This window comes from Salvelinus sp. IW2-2015, unplaced genomic scaffold (genome assembly GCF_002910315.2).
Source record: "Salvelinus sp. IW2-2015 unplaced genomic scaffold, ASM291031v2 Un_scaffold6531, whole genome shotgun sequence".
In the NCBI taxonomy this organism is placed as follows: domain Eukaryota; kingdom Metazoa; phylum Chordata; class Actinopteri; order Salmoniformes; family Salmonidae; genus Salvelinus; species Salvelinus sp. IW2-2015.
This window is the reverse complement of record NW_019947793.1, coordinates 1-14,535: the sequence shown is the minus strand read 5'-3', so window position 1 is coordinate 14,535 and position 14,535 is coordinate 1. Positions and strand designations below refer to the sequence as shown.

The window sequence follows — 14,535 nt, the reverse complement described above, 5'->3', positions numbered from 1 at the left end:
AACCAATGAATGACATGGCACAGTATACACTATCAATGCAGGTGTATCAATAACAGTATAACGAGGCAGTATTAAGCAACGAGGTTCTTCTTTCCGACAGAAGACGGCGGTTTATTATGTTATTAGTGATTGTTTAAGAGAAATAAAAGATTATTTAACAAAATGTTCATCACACTGTATAATCTAATGCATGCTGATAGCAGAGGGAGAGTCTTAACAAAATAATGAGGTTTAATGAAAACCGTAGCCTAATAAAAACTAAAAGTAGATAAGCAATTTTAAGACCATTTATTTTTCTATTCTATCTGTCCTCACTATAGTCCTCATTACCACAAACGGAACAATCCGTTTTATGCGCGGTCTTCTGGCTCTACGAAGCAGTGTCGACGCGCTTTTATAGGCTACAGTTCTGACTCGAACCGTTACTTTGTACCGTTATTTTTTCTGCTATTGTAACTGTACGTTTTTGTTAGAATGTATCTAAAGGCTAAACCTTGTGGATACATGCATTAGGATACAAGCAAGTGGATCGCTGGAGACCTGCTAGAATAACGTTGATGTCAACGCGCTGTACACATGCGGTGTATGTTCCAATTCTCACATGCGAGAGCGCTCCTATGAATAGAACTGTATTGCGTTSCACAGGCCCATACGGGCGCATTCAATTCACACGTATCAGGTCAATCCGTGCATTGATTTAAAGCCTAACTTAAAAGTTAAATAAAAAACAATCATATGTCATTAAGAAATATACTATTATTTCGATTTTGACAAATTTTGACAGATTTGATTGGACCTTTGTAGATAGCGCTATATTCCATGCCCTTTATACCATTCATATCTTTGTATCACAGTATATCACAGTGAATGACGGTTTTCTCATTCCTTAGTCCGTCAAGCTCAAATTCATCATCATCATCATCATCATCATCATCATCATCATCATCATCATCATACCAGTAACTCAAGCCCCCAGCCCCATTTGCCACGAGGCTGAGAGAAAATGGTGCAGTTTTAAAGCTAATTTCTAGTAATTAAAATAATAATAATAATGGTTTATGACATGGGTGATAGTGATAATGATCCTTTCCTTCCACAGTTTGATATTCATTTTACTGTTAATTTGCTGTTAATTTGCTGTTTGTTAAACACCTTTGTTGGCATCATCATCTTAAATGAAACAGCCCTGGATTTACAGTGTACTGCTGCAATCAATCAATCAAAGTATCAGTAAGGAATCCTGCTTTATATTCACCAGGGCCTGTATGCAGACTATGTTGCCTGCAGTTATGGCAAATGTCTCCATTGTCTTTGGAGGTAGGATTGGTACCCTCTTCATTGTCTTGGGAGGTAGGATTGGTACCCTCTCCATTGTCTTGGGAGGTAGGATTGGTACCCTCTCCATTGTGTTGGGAGGTAGGATTGGTACCTTCATGTGTTGGGAGTAGGATTGGTACTCTCCATTGTTTGGGAGGTATGATTGATACCTTCCATTGTCTTGGGGTAGGATTGGTACCTCTCCATTGTCTTGGGAGGTAGGATTGTACCTCATTATGTGGAGGTAGAATTGTACCTCTCCATTGTTCTTGGGAGTAGGATTGTACCTCTCCATTGTCTTGGAGGTAGGATTGTACTCTCCATTGTGTTGGGAGGTAGGATTGGGTACCCTCTCCATTGTGTTTTGGTAGTAGGATTGTACTCTCCATTGTGTTGGGAGGTAGGATTGGGTACTCTCATTGTGTGGGAGGTAGGATTGGTACCCTCTCCATTGTGTTGGGAGGTAGGATTGGTACCCTCTCCATTGTGTTGGGAGGTAGGATTGGCACCCTCTCCATTGTCTTGGGAGGTGGGTTTGGTACCCTTACACATACAGAACAGTGAAAGGGAGACACTGATTGTGGCATCTATCAGATTTTGCCATAGGAATACATTCTAGCACAGTGCTATAAAAAATAAAGGGGAAGCAATTGATGATACTCAACATTTGAAAAGGGACACGTCACAGTCACACCTTTGAAACAAAGGGAAATTGTCAATGAAGCCGGGCCTCATAGACACTGATCTACGATTAGTGTAGCAATTCCACCCCTCATATCTACGATCACGATTCAGGGAGCAGAAACTGAACCCAGATCTGTGCCTAAGGGCAACTTTCATCCAGAGCCTCATTTGTCTCTGTCTAGCTATTAAACTGTCATCTGTCCCGTGTGGCAGTAGTAGCAGTAGTACCTGCAGCATGATGACAGAAAGTCACACAGCCTGTCCATGAAGCAAAAGGAGAGGAGAGTGGGGTAGGGGAGAGGAGAGAGGAGGAAAGGACAGGAGAGGGGAGGAGGGGAGAGAAGAGGATGGGAGAGGAGGGTGGGGTAGGAGAGAGAAGGAGAGGATGAGAAGAGAGGAGAGGAGGGTGAGGGGAGAGTTCATCACCAGTGTATCTATGCATTCTAATGAGGCCTCTCTGGGAAAAAAATATGCAAATTAATTTGTCATCAGAAGAGAAAATAGAGGACAGCAGCGGTGCATACAGGAGGGGCTGGAAGAAGGGGTGTCGGAGTGTGTGTGTGTGCTTATGTGTACGTGCATGTGTGTGTGTTCGGGTGTTGGGGGGAGGTATGGGGAAAAGGGAAATAGGGAAAGGGGGGAGAGAGGCACCACAGAGGAAACAAGGGGAGAGGTATGGGGGTACAGCCGGGGAAAAGAAGGAAAGGGGTGGGAGGTATAAACGAGAGACAGGAGAAAGGGATGTGGGGGGAGGAGAGACAGGAGCACTGAGCTATAAATGAAGGGGGCATTGTTTTTCAGATATTTGTAGCACGGGCGGTACGGGTACCTCACCGCCCCGCCTTCTCGCCTCTGTACCCCAAAACCCCCGTACCCCAAAGAACCACCATACCCCCTCTTCGTTTAATGTTTCTCCTCTTGTAAATTAAAATCAGAAAGCGCCACTTAAAAATGTGGATAACAAAGGATGAAATATTAGCATTTTTTCTCTATTTTACATTAGTCTTGTTTTTMTTTTTTTTACAGTTCCCTCCTTTAGAATAGTAGTACAGCAATTATTAGTATTAATACAGCAATTATTCACATTATGAATAAGCATATAATCTTATATTATCATCAAATGTATTAAATGTATTAGATTTCATTATTATTATTATTATTATTATTATTAAATACAAAGTCCTCATCACACCAGTCAAGTCAGTGGTACTCTAGGCTATATTACCGCTTAGCTAGCAAAACATATATTTTTTCAGACCTCTAGGCCTTCACAGTGTCTGTGTGTCGCAGCTACTTGAATCTGCTGTTCTTCTCGATTTGAATCACATTGTACAAGTCTAGACAATAAGGTGTAACACATGTGTCTGGCCAGTGGGAGGCGGTACACCAACGGCTTGTTTCCTCGTTCGAAAGGGGGAAGGTAAAGTTTGCTACACAACCGGCGTCAAGCCCCCAACCGGAAACTGAACGTTTCGACCACGATAGAGGGATGCGCATGGAAAGCGACACACCACATCACCGGCAGGAGTTTATTAATTATTGTGATTACTATCGTCTCTAGAATTGAATAGAGTATGCTCTTTATCGAGGTAAGTAAAATAATAGCCAGGTTTGAGGTCCAGCGCATTCTCGAACTACTCGGTAGCTAGCTAACGTTAGCTTGCATTGCTAATAAGCTAGCTATCCACCACCACCTTAGATTAGCAAGCTAGTTAACGTTGGTATTTTTGTGTTACGAGTTCCATACGGTATCACAGCAGCAATGAATCCATGTATGATCATATGAACTGTATTTTGACATTATTATTAACAATTGTGGACGTACCTAACGTTAAGCCATATTAGCGTGCGATCCAAACGTAATGCCAACGTTTTGCTACGTTAACTTTGCCAATGTGCTGTCTTCCCCCCCTGTAGCCCTTCATGCGGAAGAGGTGAGCCTGGTTGGTCACAGGGATATGGTAATGTATAGTGACTAGCGCTGGACACAGACAGCACTGGACAACAAGGAACAGCAGATTTGCCTGTGATGAGTTGCGAAGGCACTGGTTTGGGGGCCCTGGGCCCACTTGCAGGGTATTGGGAAAAAGTCAGTCGAACTCATTTGTCTTCCTCTCCTCTCCTCTTACTGTCACTTGTGCAAAGCTATTTTGGTTTTAAGGATTTATATTGGGTATAATCTCCTTATTGTAACCAAATAAAAAAAATCCAACTAAAGAATACTCAAATGAAAATTGGAAATCTTTGCTTTCAAAAGGCGAAACGTTTGTGTGGATGATTTTTTTTGAGGGTTATATCAGTTGATATGCCGCCTGGTACATTGCACATAATGCATGTCTCTGTGAACTCCTACTCAAATCAATGAACTTCATTATGATTGGACTGGACTCAGTAATATTCAGCTGTGATACTCGCTCTAACAAAGTCAATGATCCTGTGTACTCTGACCTGATACTCCAGTGTACTATATGACATTGACATATTATCTAAATATCTTATAATCAATGACACTATTCGATACACTTAAACAGGGGTGGGGAAACTCCAGTCCTCGAGGGCCTGATTGGTGTGTCACCTTTTTCTCCATCCCCAGCAAACACAGCTGATTAATCAGATTGAATTCTAAACTGAAGATCATGATTAGGTGATTATTGGAGTCAGGTGTGTTAGCTTTGGGCAAAACTGTGACACCAATCAGGCCCTCGAGGACTGGAATTACCCCCCCCTACACTAAAGCACTGAATTATATTTAGAAAGATATTGAATGATATTCCATGTTACTCAATGATACTGTATAACACCGATACTCAACTGTACTCAATTGTGCTGTACGATGCTCTGTGATGTGTTACGTTATGTTGTCTCCTAGGCGACTAAGCTGCCCTCCCCTCCTGATATCGATCAAGTTATTAACATAATTCTTTGTTGTCATAACGATTGGTCCCTGCAGATCCAGGAGCGCTCAGCCTCGTTGGAGACCTGTCCATGGTGTGCTGCTAAAGGGCAGACTCAGGCTCTGCGTTCCTATAGGATCAGCATCCAGGAGGTCATCACCCTCTGCACTGACCCYCAGGTAGGCTAACGCTAACGCTAACACACACAATCAGCACAACATCAACAAAAACATCGGGGTATTTCACAAAGCAGGGCCAATGAGTGAGGATCAAAGACACCCGTTTTAATTGTTTGTCTGGGACAAGACGCCCGTTTMAGTAGTTTGTTATAGAAACACGTCTGAAACAAGACGCCCGTTTTGAGTAGTTTCCTGTAAAAACATTGTTTCGGTGTCTTGTCCTGTGTCTGGGTTGGCTTTGTTGTCCGGCGTAGTGGCTCTACCGGCGTAGTGGCAGTATCAGGAGGGACTTAAGGCATGGGGGAATTCTGTTACTGTTGGTAGTAAATGCAGTCAGACACTTTGCTAAAGTGTCCTTTCACTGTCCTCCTGCTAAAGTGTCCTTTCACCGTTTCCTCGGCTAAAGTGTCCCTTGTCACGCGCCTCCGCTAAGTGTCCTTTCACTGTCCCCGCTAAAGTGTCCTTTCACTGTCCTCCTGCTAAAGTGTCTCTATGTCCAAAGTCCTAGTCCTCGGCTAAGTGTCTTTCACGTGCCCCCTGCTAAAAGTGTCCTTTCACTGTCCCCTGCCTAAAGTGTCCTTTCACTGTCCTACCTGCTAAAGTGTCCTTTCATGTCCTGCTGTGTCCTTTCACTGTCCCTGCCTAAAGTGTCCTTTCACTGTCCTCTGCTAAAGTGTCCTTTCACTGTAGCCTACTGCTAAAGTGTCCTTTCACTGTCCTACTGCTAAAGTGTCCTTTCACTGTCCTACTGCTAAAGTGTCCTTTACTGTCCTACTGCTAAAGTCGTCCCTTTCACTGTCCTACTGCAAAGTGTCCTTCTACTGTAAAGCCTTCCGGCCTAAAGTGTCCTTTCACTGTCCTCCGGCTAAAGTGTCCTTTCACTGTCCCCCTGCTAAAGTGTCCTTCATCGTCCCCCTGCTAAAGTGGTCCTTTCGCTCCTTGCAAGTCCTAGTCCCCCTGCTTAAAGTGTCCTTTCACTGTCCCCCTGCTAAAGTGTCCTTTCACTGTCCCCCTGCTAAAGTGTCCTTTCACTGTCCCCCTGCTAAAGTGTCCTTTCACCGTCCTACGTTATAGAGAGTGGATGTTGTCCTTGGCCTCACCTTGAAAGAAAGAGTTAATACAAGTTCTAGGTTGAAGTTTCCCAGATAGTTACCCGTTATAATCATTAATTAGTTCAGAGCCGGTTCTTGCCAGGCCTTAAATAACAAATTTGTTCTTAATTGACTAGCCTGTTTTAAACAAACCTACCCATCTAAATAACCTCTACCCTCTGACCTCCCCTACAGTGCCTGTTTCCCCTGGTCTCCAGGCCTCTGGAAGATGTCCTGGCCAGCCTCGTACCCCCTCTACCCCAGACGGGGAGGAAGAGGAAGAGTCCCAGTGTGTTGGAGAACGGATACTCTGTACCTTCCCCCAAAAGCGCACGATCAGAGGAGGCCGTGGCACAGAATGAGAGTCGCCCAGTCGTCAGGATCACCAGCACCAAACTCAATGGGGAAGACTGCTTTAATAAGACGAAGCACACAACGCCAGTACAGAAGGAGAGAATCAGCCGATCAGAACCCACAGACGTGGAGCCGGTGGATAAAACCCTCAACTATCCACTTCCTGAGACCGAGAGGGGAGGGGCCAATGGATACCACAAGGATTCTGATTGGCCGATCCCAGAGGAAATGGACCAGGAAGTCCTAGATGAGGATGAGGAGGGAGAAGATGGTGACTTTCTCCCAGAGGAGGGTACACCTACTTTAGACAAGGGTTTGCCTCTCCCAGAGAAGACTGTACCTACGTCACAACTGGCAGTGTCTTTTGTAGACGCTGAGTCTGCACCAAAGGAGGTTATCTGTCCCTTAGACAAGGCTGTATTTGCCCTAGAGAAGACTTTATCTGTCTCTCGGGTAGCTGTTTCTACCCCAGAGAAGATTTTACCTCCCTTACACTTGGCTGTTTCTGCCTCAAAGAAGAATGTGGCTGCGCTAGAGAAAGGCTTGGCCACACGCGTAACTGTACCTAATTTACAGGACACCGTCCGTCTCCTAGAGGCTCTGATTGCACCAGGGGAGGCTGTCTCTCTGCCAGAGGAGGCTCTACCTGTCCCAGGGGAGGCTGTCTCTCTGCTAGAGGAGGCTCTACCTGTCCCAGGGGAGGCNAGAGGAGGCTCTACCTGTCCCAGGGGAGGCTGTCTCTCTGCTAGAGGAGGCTCTACCTGTCCCAGGGGAGGCTGTCTCTGCTATGGAGGAAGATGCGGAGGGAAAGGAGCTTGTCCCTACCACGGAGACCATCCTGGTCTTGCAGGAGGCTCTAACTGTCTTAGAAGAGGCTTCACCTGGCATGAAGGAGAGTCTAAGTGTCTTACAGAAAGAGAAGGAGGAAGATGAGGTTCTAATCTCCTTGGAGAAGGAGGAAGATGAGGTTCTAATCTCCTTGGAAGATGAGGTTCTAATCTCCTTGGAGAAGGAGGAAGATGAGGTTCTAATCTCCTTGGAGGAGGAAGATGTCGCTACACTTGTGGCCTTGGAGGCTGTGTCTATACCTGCCGTGATTGAGGTTGTCCCTGCTTTAGAGAAAGATGAGGAGGATCTGCCTGTCTTTGACGAGGAAGAGAAGATACAGGAGGAAGAGTGCCCCCTACAGGAGGTGTGTAGACCTTGCAGTGTGGACCTCAGTCAGAGCAAAGTGTCTGAGGGTCACGTTGCAGGTGATGATGAAGATGATGGTCCTATCAGAGCTAAAAGAAGAGCTCACAACGCCCGACAACTAAGCGACGAGGAACAGGAAGTAAGCGTCAAAGAGGATGTGGAAGTCCTGACACCGCCGCCGAAAAAGAAAAGGGGCCGGCCAAGAAAGACTCATATTATTAAATACACGCAGGAAGTGTTGCCCGACTTTGACCCGGAAGTGATCTCGACGGGGGAGTTGGTCCCAGTTCCCGGACCTCACCTGTTCTGGAAGAATGAGCACAGTCTGGGTTGGCTGGACACCTTGCTGGTAGCGCTGGTCCACTGTCGCACCCTGAGGGACAGACGCCCCATCAAGAGGCCCACTGTAGGTCAACCTGTCTGGGATCTCTGTGAGAGGTACGACCGAGCCTGTAGTCTCAGCACAGCCTACCAACACACTGGCGCAGGTGGGTGGACATATATTTTATATATTATATATTTATATTATTTATGTTTTATATATTTTATATCTGTTTACTAAGGTTGATTTGAATTAATGTACCACATTGGCAGCTAAGAGCTGAATATCTATTTGGAACGGGACAGAATGTATTCGTACATTCTGATCCAATACAGCTGCCGTCAGCAGAATCTGTGTGTGTATTCTTCTCAATCTGACACTGGACAGCATTTTCCACTTTCCAGAGATGTCTTAAACAAGTGTTTTTTTTGGGGGGGGGGGGGTCGTACATGAATATCTACACCTAATGTGAGTCTGTCTCCCACCTCTCTCCAGACGGTGTCGTCAGAGTGCCCTCTGCGGTGTTACAGAGACTGCAGACTGAGATGCAGGCCATCAGGACGCGGCCATCTTTAAACTGCTGGAACCTCGACTGAAATGTAAACTGGGTAAGAATCTGCGTGCATACGTTTTGAAGAATGGTTGGCCCTTCTCCCTCCCCCCCTGGGGGGGGGGGTCAAACCCCACAATCCTGACGCTGCGAGAGCCCTTACCAACTGAGCCGTACAGAACAACAAGAGGTTTCCTCTTGTGGTATCTATACGGAGGTGTAAATGTAACACTTTTCAGGCATTAATTCACTCTTTTGATCTCAAAATAGGTCATTCATGAGGAGAAGAACTTTGCGGGGGTGSTCTATCACTCTGTCTGCACCCTTCTTTTATAAGTCTGTTAAAATCTCCACCCGGCACAGCCAGAAGAGGACTGGCCACCCCTCATAGCCTGGTTCCTCTCTAGGTTTCTTCCTAGGTTCTGGCCTTTCTAGGGAGTTTTTCCTAGCCACCGTGCTTCTACATCTGCATTGCTTGCTGTTTGTGGTTTTAGGCTGGGTTTCTGTACAGCACTTTGAGACATCAGCTGATGTACGAAGGGCTTTATAAATACATTTGATTTGATTCTTTTGTATCACCCCTTGACCTATGAAGGAGAGTCTTCTCCCTGTGTGATCACATCCATCTCTGTGGTCATTAATGACTTGAGCACAGGATGCTTCCTGACTGCGTCCTCCAAAATAGAACATCTGGGTTCAGAGTGATGTCAGAATGAGGGTTTCATCCAATAACACGCGTGACCTGCTCAAAATCACTGACAACCACCTCAAAATCACTGACAACCACCTCAAAATCACTGACAACCACCTCAAAAGTTCTGCCCCAAATTAGGGCTGGGCGATATATCGAATTAAGTCGATTATTTTGAATTTATATCTTTGCGCGATATTCCAAGTGCCTGTATCGCAGAGTTTTTTTGTTGTTGTATTTTATGTTCGCTTGTTCCCATGTTGTCTCTTTGGTCTCGTCTCCTTCACTCCTCTGTCCTGTGCACCTTCCCATTTACACCAGAGGTCTGTATGCTCGCGAGCAGCTAGATGTTCTTGGTTGATGCTTATTTATAAAACCCTCTTAGGCCTCACTCCTCCCTATCTGAGATATCTACTGCAGCCCTCATCCTCCACATACAACACCCGTTCTGCCAGTCACATTCTGTTAAAGGTCCCCAAAGCACACACATCCCTGGGTCGCTCCTCTTTTCAGTTTGCTGCAGCTAGCGACTGGAACGAGCTGCAACAAACACTCAAACTGGACAGTTTTATCTCCATCTCTTCATTCAAAGACTCAATCATGGACCCTTACTGACAGTTGTGGCTGCTTTGAGTGATGTATTGTTGTCTCTACCTTCTTGCCCATTGTGCTGTTGTCTGTGACCAATAATGTTACTACCATGCTGTTGTGTTGCTACCATGTTGTTGTCATGTTACTACCATGTTGTTGTCATGTTACTACCATGTTATGTTGCTACCATGTTGTAGTGTCGCTACCATGTTGTCATGTTACTACCATGTTGTAGTGTTGCTACCATGTTGTTGTCATGTTACTCACATGTTATGTTACTACGTGTTGTAGTGTCGCTACCTATGTTGTACGTGTGCTATGGTCCTACCATTTGTAGTGTTCTACTAGTTTGGTCGTTCTACAGTTTGTAGTGGCTACCATGTCGTATGTGTCTACCATGTTTGTAGTTGTTTCTAACCGTTTATGTTTCTACCGTTTGTAGTGGTCTTCACCATGTGTTGGTACGTGTTTCCTACCATGTTGTAGGTCGTTACCTGGTGTCGTACCTGTTGGTATGTCCTACCATGTTGTAGTGTGGCTACACTGGTGTTGTAAGTGTGCTACCTACGTGTTGTAGTTGGTTTGTCGCTACATGTTGTATGTTCGCTACCGTTATGCTGCTACAGTGTTGTCTACATGTTGTAATGTTACACAGTTGGTATGTACATTTATGGTTACCTGTGTAGTGTCGCTATCGCAGCATGTTTGTAGTGTTCTACATGTTGTAAGTGTTTCATCCATGTTGTAGCTGTTTCCTAGCATGTTGTAGTGTTTCTACCATGTTTGTAGTCTGTCTGTCTACATGTTGTTGTGTCGCTACCGCGAATGTGTTGTAGTGTCGCTACCGTGTTTGCTCAGTGTGCTACGCTGTTGTAGTGTCGCTACGGTGTTTGTAGTGTGCTACCCATGTTGTGGTGTCGCTACGTGTTGTAAGTGTCCGGCTACCATGTGTTGTATGTTGTGAGCTACCTGTTGTTGTGTCGTACCCGTTGTACGTGTTTTTAACAAGTTTGAATCAGTTTGGGCTACCATGTTGTAGTGTCGTCACCATGTTGTAGTGTCGCTACATGCTTATCATGTTGTAGATCACCTGTTGGTGTCTCACATGTTGTAAGTGTTCGCTACCATTGTGTTGTGTGTCCTACCATGTTGTGGTCGCTAACCATGTTGTGTGTGTTAAATTCTGTAGTCATGTTGTTCTACATGTTGTTGTGTTCTACCGTGTTGTGGAGTCGCTGGTTTTCGCTACCGGTCAGTGTGTGCTACGTTGTTTTTTCCTAGGCCTAATGTTGTTAGTGTTCCTACCATGTTGTAGGTGTCGCTAACCTCGTTTGTTAGTGTCGGCTACCATGTTGTAGTGTCGCGTGTACCGATGTGGTCGTACCATGTTCGCTAGTTGCGACCATGTTTGTAGTGTCGCTACCTGTTGTAGTGTCCCGCTCCATGTGGTCCTCGTTTTGTAGTGTCGCTCTATTTGTCCGTACATGTTGTGTGCTAAAGTCGCTACCATGTTGTTTGTCTAAGTTGTCGCTACCGTATGTCCTCGTGTAGTGTTGAGCGCTACCGATGTTGTGTGGCAAATGTTGTGTCGTAACATGTGTAAGTGTCTGTATGGTCGTCTGTTATTGGTGCTACTGTTTAGTGTCGCTACGATGTTGTAGTGTCGCTACCTGTTGTAGTGTCGCCTACCGTGGTCATGTGTGTGCGCTACAGTTGCTTGTAGTGTCGCTACCATGTGGCTGTGTGTGGCTACCGATGCTGTACGTGTCGCTTACGCTACATGCTGTCAGTTCGCTACGTGTTGTAGTGTCGCTACCGTGTTGTAGTTCGCTACCGTGCTACCATGTAGTGTCGCGCTACTGCATGTTGTAGTGTCGCTACCATGTTGTATTGTTTCACTGTGTGTTCGCTACCGTGTTGTAGTGTCGCTACCGATGTTGTAGTGGTCGCTACGCTGTTGTAGTGTCGCTACGTGTTTGTAGTGGTCGCTCCGTTTTTGTAGTGGTCCGCTACCGTGTTGTAGTGTCCGGCTATCCGGTTGCTGTAGTGTCTACCGGTGTTGTTTTACATGTTGTAGGTCGCTACGCTTGTTGTAGTGTCCTACCTTTGTAGTCTACAGTTAGTGTCGCTAGCTTGTGTTGTCAGTGTCGCTACCTACGTGTTGTAGTGTCGCTACGCTGTTTGTGTAGTGGTCTCGCTACCCTCGTGTTGTAGTGTCGGCTAACCTGTGTTGTAGTGTCGCTACTTCTAGTGTGTACGTGTATGTTGTCGCTGCTACCGTGTTGTAGTGCTCGCTACGTGTGTGTAGTGTCGCTATCTGTGTTGTTCGTATTGTTGTTCGTGCGCTCACCGTGTTGTAGTGTCGCTAGCCTTGTGTTGTAAGTGGGTTCTGCTCCGTTATCGCTACCTTTGGTTTGTACGTTGTTCGCTACCGTTATGTGTAACGTTTAGTGTCGCTACCTGATATCGTTGGTATCGGGATACTTGGCCTGAATATGTTAGTAAATGTTGGTATTCGGGTGATACTTGCCTGACGTGTTAATAGAATGTTGGTATCGTGATACTTGGCCTGTTGTCGTTAATAGAATGTTGGTATCGTGATACTTTGCTGACGTCGTTAATAGAATGTTGGTATCCGTGATACTTGGCCTGAATTCGTTAGTAAAAATGTTGGTATCGTGATACTTTGGCCTGACGTCGTTATAATAGAATGTTGGTATCGTGATACTTGGCCTGAGTCCGTTAATAGAATGTTGGTATCGTGATACTTGGCTGACGTCGTTCATAGAATGTTGGTATTTTGTGTGATACGTTGGCCTGATGTCGTTAATAGAATGTTGGTAATCGGTGATACTTGGCCCTGATCGTCGGTTAATAGAATGTTGGTATCGTGACACTAGGCCTGACCTTCGTTAATAGAATGTTGGTATCGTGACACTTGGCCTGACATCCGTTAATAGAATGTTTGGTATCGTGATACTTGGCCTGATATCGTTAATAGAATGTTGGTAATCGGTATACTAGGCTGATATCGTTATAGAATGTTGGTATCGTGATACTAGGCCTTGATATCGTTAATAGAATGTTGGTATCGTGACACTAGGCCTGACATCGTTAATAGAATGTTGGTATCTGTGACACTTGGCCTTGACATCGTTAATAGAATGTTGGTATCGTGAATACTTTGGCCCTGATATCGTTAATAGAATGTTGGTATCGTGATACTAGGCCTGATATCGTTAATAGAATGTTGGTATCTGTGACACTAGGCCTGACATCGTTAATAGAAATGTTGGTATCTGTGACAACTAGGCCTGACTCGTTAATAGAATGTTGGTATAGTGTATGGCCGAATCGTTAATAGAATGTTGGAATGTGACACTTGCCTGAATCGTTAATCAGAATGTTGGTATCTGTGATACTTGGCCTGACATCGTTAATAGAATGTTGGTACTCGTGACACTAGGCCTGATCGTTTAATAGAATGTTGGTTATTGTGACAACTAGGCCTGACGTATCGTTAATCAGAATGTTGGTATTGTGGATACTAAGGCCTGACGTCGTTAATAGAATGTGGTATTGTGACACTAGGCCTGACGTCGTTAATAGAATGTTGGTATTGTGACACTAGGCCTGACATCGTTAATAGAATGTTGGTCATTGTGATACTAGGCTGAGTCGTTCACAGAATGTTGGTATTGTGACACCTAGGCCTGACGTCGTTAATAGAATGTTGGTATTGTGACACTAGCCTGACGTCGTTAATAGAATGTTGGTATTCGTGACTAGGCCTGACGATCGTTAACTAGAATGTTGGTATCGTGTGTGACACTAGGCCTGACGTGTTAATAGAATGTTGGTATAGTGACACTAGGCCTGACGTCGTTAATAGAATGTTGCGTATTGTGAACACTAGTCTGACGTATGATAGAATGTTGGTATTGTGACACTAGGCCTGAATCGTTAATAGAATGTTGGTATTTGTGACACTAGGCTGCTTTTTAATCGTGTTATATGCCAAGCGTGTCTCTGGTATTGTGTACACTAGCTGACTATCGTTAATAAATGTTGGTATTGTTGACACTTAAGCTGACTGAACTCGTTCTAGATAGTGTTACACATGCTTAGGTTTATTGTGACAACTAGGCCTGACTCGTTATAGAATGTGTTGTGATCAGCTAGGCCTGACATCGTTATAGAATGTTTGGGATTGGTGACCACTAGGCCTGAGTGTTACTAGGTGTTTGTATTGTGACACTGGCCTGAGTCGTTATAGAAGTTGTATTGTGACACTAGGCTGACGTCGTATAGAATGTTGTATTGTGACATAGGCCTTGAGTCGTTAATAGAATGTTGGTATTTGTGACACTAGGCCTGACGTCGTTATAGAATGTTGGTATGTGCACTAGGCTGACCATCGTTAATAGAATGTTGGTATTGTGGCACTAGCTGACTCGTTTCAGTAATTTTGGTATTTGTGACACTAGGCCTGACGATCTGTTAATGAATTGGTATTGTGACAACTAGGCCTGACGTCGTTAATAAATTGTTTGCTAGGCTGACATCTTAATGATGTGGTATTTATCATAGCTGCTCGTATAAGATGTTTTGTGCACGCTGACTCGTTAATAGAATGTTGGTATTGTGACACTAGGCCTGAACATCCGT

The 14,535-nt window shown here is 44.8% G+C and overlaps 1 protein-coding gene across 3 annotated transcripts; it reads left to right on the top strand.

The window, feature by feature from the left end:
* Positions 1 to 3,440: 3,440 nt before the first annotated feature.
* Positions 3,441 to 8,665, top strand: LOC112078927 (SUMO-specific isopeptidase USPL1). 3 transcript variants are annotated; one of them, XM_070442184.1, is made up of 5 exons: positions 3,441 to 3,590; positions 3,919 to 5,074; positions 6,361 to 7,510; positions 7,544 to 8,201; positions 8,531 to 8,665. In XM_070442184.1, the coding sequence occupies exons 3-5, from the start codon at positions 7,307 to 7,309 to the stop codon at positions 8,629 to 8,631; spliced, it is 963 nt and encodes a 320-aa protein (XP_070298285.1). In that variant the 5' UTR covers positions 3,441 to 3,590; positions 3,919 to 5,074; positions 6,361 to 7,306; the 3' UTR covers positions 8,632 to 8,665. The 3 variants fall into 3 exon arrangements, with proteins under 3 accessions (XP_070298285.1, XP_070298284.1, XP_070298286.1); XM_070442185.1 differs by having other exon boundaries at positions 3,442 to 3,590; positions 6,361 to 7,486; XM_070442183.1 differs by having other exon boundaries at positions 6,361 to 8,201.
* Positions 8,666 to 14,535: the final 5,870 nt, after the last annotated feature.